Genomic DNA, 6,000 nt, shown 5'->3' on the forward strand with positions numbered 1-6,000 from the left:
GAGAAAATAAAAGCATTTTAAACAGAATCGCTAAGCTTTTATTGTGAAGGTGCGCTGTAAGGTACGGGCAGTGATGTATTTCCTGTTTGTGTCAGACGTTGACTGTACTGAGGAACTATCAGTGAAGGTTTTTCCACCTCTTCTCTAACCTTTAAACTACTAAAAGACTTTATAACCAACCTCTAAATTATCTTTTTTATATTTATTAAAGTTAACACAGCAGTTATCTGTACTTGTCACATCGCCTGACGTTGTTATTTGTCTTATATTTAAGACGTTTTTAGTCGCTGAATCTGCCCCCACGAAGCTTGCTCACTTTTAGCTCAGCCGTTAGCCACCATTTATTCATCAGAGAAAGAATCGATTAAAGTGAATAATCACAATCATGGATCAATCGGGAGTAACGGCACAAGCACCAAAGGTAAGTCCAACTATCCTCTTGAGTAATATTATATACTGTTATCTCAGTTTGACCCATGCTTTTATTGATCACAAATAGTCTGCTGCTAGTTGGCTGCTAGTTTTAGCCTCAGCGACTCATGATCCAATATGGCCTCATCACCGACAGTTCGAACCTTAAAAGGCCGAAAATAGGTCGCTGTGAGCGGATAGATAACCCGGAGCAGCGGCCTCTCCCCGGTGGTTCACTGATTAGAGATTTGGCACCAAACACACATATAAAAATGAATTAAAACTAATAATTTATACACATTATTTACTTTATTGACATTTTTTTGTATTATTTTTTAAAATTAATTTAATCTTTTATTTTAACGTTAATATTGATTAATTTTATTTTGATTTTTTTCCCTTTTTTATTATTTATTATAGCATTTTTTAAATCACATTTTCATCCCTTTTTGTTTTATTGCATTAGTCTAAAATAATTTTCTTTCTCGACACTTATTCTGTCTATTTTTTGCTATTAGCAAGACCATGAGCCCACAGCTATTTCTGTCACATCCATACCTTCAAAATTAAATTAGGGATCTTAATGATGTATTTATAAACCAGTGAGTGATCTGAAAGCTTGTCCCAGGTCTTATCACACTGTCAATCATCAGCACTAATATATATCATTTCTTTAAAGTGTAAAAATGTTAACAAGTACTACAGCTGTTGTGTAGTTTTAAGTTTTCTAATTAGAGAAATATCTATGTTCTAGTAATAATTAATTGTATTATTATTATGGTTTCAGGGCAGTGTTACATGTTCAGGGACATGTTCAGACATGTCACACTAAACTATGACTCACTCCTTTCATTGTTTCTGCTGAGTCATCTATTTACACTGTTCACTTTGACTCTACAAACATGAGATTAAATGAACATTAAAACAGTTGTTCTTGAATGTAATCATTCTCTAACTCTACAATAAGCATATTTCCCCAAAATCAAAATGTTGAACTACTGCTTTGAATTAGAGAAATTAAAGGATGGGTTCACAATTTAAAACAACAGTCAGGAGCTGAAATTAGTAGTTTACTATAATTAATGTAATATCAGTAGTTTACCGTAATGACTGTAATATTAGTAGTTTACCATAATGAATGTAAAATTAGTAGTTTACCATAATGAATGTAATATCAGTAGTTTACCGTAATGAATGTAATATTAATAGTTTTCCGTAATGAATGTAATATTAGAAGTTTACCGTAATGACTGTAATATTAGTAGTTTACCGTAATGAATGTAATATTAGTAGTTTACCGTAATGAATGTAATATTAGTAGTTTACGTAATGAATGTAATATTAGTAGTTTACGTAATGAATGTAATATTAGTAGTTTACCGTAATGACTGTAATATTAGTAGTTTACCGTAATGAATCTAATATTAGTAGTTTACCGTAATGAATGTAATATTAGTAGTTTACCGTAATGAATGTAATATTAGTAGTTTACCGTAATGAATGTAATATGAGGCGTTTTAACCCCTGTGTGTGTGTGTGTGTGTGTGTGTGTGTGTGTGTGTGTGTGTGTGTGTGTGTGTGTGTGTTTTGCAGAGCCCGTGGGGTTCGGTGGCCCCGGCGGCTCCGGCTTGCTCTCTGGCCGATGTGATGAGTGAACAGCTGGCCAAACAGCTGGAAGAGGAGAACAGTGACTTCCCTGCTCTCACCGAGTAAGTTCTCACCTGATTCACCTGTGTGTGAATATAATATAATGTAAATATTCAACTTGCTTAAAAACAGTAAATAGTCAATAAAACAGCATATCAACTAGTTTGGCATGATCTTACATCCTTCCTTCCTTCCTTCCTTCCTACGTACCTTCCTACCTAACACCATATCAACTAGTTTGGCATGATCTTACATCCTTCTTTCCTTCCTTCCTTCCTTCCTTCCTTCCTTCCTTCCTTCCTTCCTTCCTTCCTTCCTACCTAACACCATATCAACTAGTTTGGCATGATCTTACATCCTTCCTTCCTTCCTTCCTTCCTGACACCATATCAACTAGTTTGGCATGATCTTACATCCTTCCTTCCTTCCTTCCTACCTAACACCATATCAACTAGTTGGCATGATCTTACATCCTTCCTTCCTTCCTTCCTTCCTGACACCATATCAACTAGTTTGGCATGATCTTACATCCTTCCTTCCTTCCTTCCTTCCTACGTACCTTCCTACCTAACACCATATCAACTAGTTTGGCATGATCTTACATCCTTCTTTCCTTCCTTCCTTCCTTCCTTCCTTCCTTCCTTCCTTCCTTCCTTCCTTCCTTCCTACCTAACACCATATCAACTAGTTTGGCATGATCTTACATCCTTCCTTCCTTCCTTCCTTCCTGACACCATATCAACTAGTTTGGCATGATCTTACATCCTTCCTTCCTTCCTTCCTTCCTTCCTTCCTACCTAACACCATATCAACTAGTTTGGCATGATCTTACATCCTTCCTTCCTTCCTTCCTTCCTGACACCATATCAACTAGTTTGGCATGATCTTACATCCTTCTTCCTTCCTTCCTTCCTTCCTTCTTCCTAACACCATATCAACTAGTTTGGCATGATCTTACATCCTTCCTTCCTTCCTTCCTTCCTTCCTTCCTACCTAACACCATATCAACTAGTTTGGCATGATCTTACATCCTTCCTTCCTTCCTTCCTTCCTTCCTTCCTTCCTACCTAACACCATATCAACTAGTTTGGCATGATCTTACATCCTTCCTTCCTTCCTTCCTTCCTTCCTACCTAACACCATATCAACTAGTTTGGCATGATCTTACATCCTTCCTTCCTTCCTTCCTTCCTTCCTACCTAACACCATATCAACTAGTTTGGCATGATCTTACATCCTTCCTTCCTTCCTTCCTTCCTTCCTACCTAACACCATATCAACTAGTTTGGCATGATCTTACATTATAACGTTTATATTAAATAAAGCTAATGGAATACTATTGTTCTAAATATTACATTTTATCTGTGGAAAGCAACAAAACTATTTTCTCTCTCTCTCTCTCTCTCTCTCTCTCTCTCTCTCTCTCTCTCTCTCTCTCTCTCTCTCTCTCTCTCTCTCTCTCTCCTTCTCTCTCTGTGTCTCTCTCTCTCTCTCTCCTTCTCTCTCTCTGTGTCTCTCTCTCTCCCTCTCCCTCTCTCTCCTCTCTCTCTCTCTCTCTCTCTCTCTCTCTCTCTCTCTCTCTCTCTCTCTCTCTCTCTCTCTCTCTCTCTCTCTCTCTCTCCTTCTCTCTCTGTGTCTCTCTCTCTCTCTCTCCTTCTCTCTCTCTGTGTCTCTCTCTCTCCCTCTCCCTCTCTCTCCTCTCTCTCTCTCTCTCTCCTCTCTCTCTCTCTCTCTCTCTCTCTCTCTCTCTCTCTCTCTCTCTCTCTCTCTCTCTCTCTCAGTCCTGGAGCAGACCTCTTGTTGACAGATGAAAGTTCAGATACGACCAGCGATCTGATGCTCGCTCAGATGCTTCAGATGCAGTTCGACCGTGAGTTCGATAACCAGCTCCGCCGCGAGGAGAAGAAGTTCAACGGAGACAGCAAAGGTGCAAACACAATAATCTGACGTTTAACCAAAGTCTGAAGAATTCAACATTAAATATTAGTTTCTGTGACAAACTGTGTGTGAAGAAGTGAAGAGTGATTATAGTTTTAACCCTCCTGTTGTGTTCGAGTCAAGGGAGGAAGGGAGTAAAGGAAGGAAGGAAGGAAAGAGAAAGGAAGGAACGACAGAAGGAAGAAAGGGGGATAGAGGACGGAAGGAAGGGAGGAAAGGAAATAAGGAAGGAAGGATGGAGGAAAGAAGTAAGTAAGGAAGGAAGGTAGGAGGGAGGGAGGAAAGAAGGTAGGAGGGAGGAGGAAAGAAGGACAGAGGAAAGAAGAAAGGAAGTAAGGACAGAGGAAAGAAGGTAGGGGGGAGGAAGGACAAAAGAAGGAAGAAAGGGAGATGGAGGAAGGGAAGAAAGAGAAGAAGGAAAGAAAGAGAGAAGGAGAGAGGAAGCACAGATGGAAGAAAGAAAGGAAGGAAGGAAAGAAGGAACAGTCAAAACAGACCCGGGAGGACGACAGGAAGCTTAAAGACCTGATGAAGTCGTTTGTCTCCAGTGTCCATCTCCTTTGAGAACTACCGCATGGTTCACCCGTATGAAGACAGCGACAGCTCCGAGGACGAGGTGGACTGGCAGGACACCAGAGACGACCCTTACAGGAAAGGTAACGGCTGCATGATTGCATGATCTTACATTATAACTCTTTATATTAAATGAAGTTAATGGAATACTATTGTTCTAAATATTACATTTTATCTGGAGAAAGCAACGGGTTAGCCAATCCCACTCTTTATTTACAGGTGTATATATAAGTGTAAAAAAAAAGGTAGTGGAAAGGAAGGGAAGGAAAGGAAAGAGGGAAGAAGGAAAGGAGGAGGGAGGGAAGGAAAGAAGAAGGATGGAAAGAAGGAAAGGAGGGCGAAAGGAAGGAAGGAGGAAAGGAAAGAAGGAAGGAAGGAAGAAGGGAAGGAAAGAAGAGGAAGAAGGAAAGGAAGAGGGAAGGAAAGAAGGATTGAGGAAGAAGGAAGGAGGAAAGGAGGAGGGAAAGAAAGAAGGAGGGAGGAAGGAAGGGAGGAAAGAAGGAGGGAAGGAAAGGAGGAGGGAGGGAGGGAGGGAGGGAGGGAGGGAAGGAAGGAAGGAAGGAAAGAAGGAGGGAGGGAGGGAGGAGGGAAGGAAAGGAGGAAGGAAGATAGGAATAATAAGAGTTTACATTAAACCGATGACATAATACAAAGAACAAAGATTATACAATACATAAATAAACTAAAAGTGTGTGTGTGTGTGTGTGTGTGTGTGTGTGTGTGTGTGTGTGTGTGTGTGTGTGTGTGTGTGTGTGTGTGTGTGTGTAATCACTCAGATAAGCCCCAGACCACCCCCAGGAAAGGCTTCACGGGTAAAGGGAAGAACATCACCACCAAACACGATGCAGTGACCTGCGGCCGTAAGAACACGGCTCGCATGGACAACGTGAGACCTGTTCATGTCCTTCTGTCCTATCTCCTTCCTTTCATTTCCTTCTCTTAGTTCTTCACATTTAATGCTTTTAGGAGAAAAGCCTTTTTGTTCCTTCTAGTTTTAAGATAAGATATTCCTTTATTTATTAGCAGCAAATGGAAAGTAAAAATAGAATAGCATCAACAGAAAGAATAAAATAATAAATACACATGCAATAGAACAAACAGACAATAGTAGTAAAAAATATAGTAAAAGAATAGTAACATTATGCTCTAAATATATGTATATAAACACACACACACACACACACACAAACACACACACACATAAAGTATATATACAGAACTGTGCAAAAGTCTTAGGCCACCATTAGATTAGTTGTTTTAGCAATGCTATAATAACAAATATATAATTATTTCTCAGTCTCTTTATTAAAATACAACCAGAAAATACAGGAAATATATATGCTGTATTAAAAAACAGAAAAGAAAACAGCTTCTATAGGTTAAAGTGTGTAAGTATTCAGAGCTCCTCTTACACTGGAGCAATAGCAGGAA

The 6,000-nt window shown here is 39.4% G+C and overlaps 2 protein-coding genes across 2 annotated transcripts in view; both read left to right on the top strand.

Annotated features, from left to right (window-relative positions):
* The first annotated feature begins 100 nt into the window (after window positions 1–100).
* Window positions 101–5,590, top strand: riok3 (RIO kinase 3 (yeast)). The gene is made up of 5 exons (XM_053342156.1): window positions 101–421; window positions 2,005–2,120; window positions 3,840–3,985; window positions 4,545–4,652; window positions 5,346–5,590. Exons 1-5 carry the CDS (start codon window positions 386–388, stop codon window positions 5,510–5,512), a joined length of 573 nt encoding a protein of 190 aa, XP_053198131.1. The 5' UTR covers window positions 101–385; the 3' UTR covers window positions 5,513–5,590.
* Window positions 5,591–5,598: 8 nt separating this feature from the next.
* rmc1 (regulator of MON1-CCZ1) overlaps window positions 5,599–6,000 on the top strand; it is a 21,707-nt gene continuing 21,305 nt past the window's right edge. Inside the window, exon 1 of the mRNA XM_053342785.1 lies at window positions 5,599–5,619. Coding sequence (XP_053198760.1) covers window positions 5,599–5,619 — 21 coding nt within the window. The remainder of the gene's footprint in view (window positions 5,620–6,000) is intronic.

This window comes from Scomber japonicus, chromosome 21 (genome assembly GCF_027409825.1).
Source record: "Scomber japonicus isolate fScoJap1 chromosome 21, fScoJap1.pri, whole genome shotgun sequence".
Taxonomy (NCBI): domain Eukaryota; kingdom Metazoa; phylum Chordata; class Actinopteri; order Scombriformes; family Scombridae; genus Scomber; species Scomber japonicus.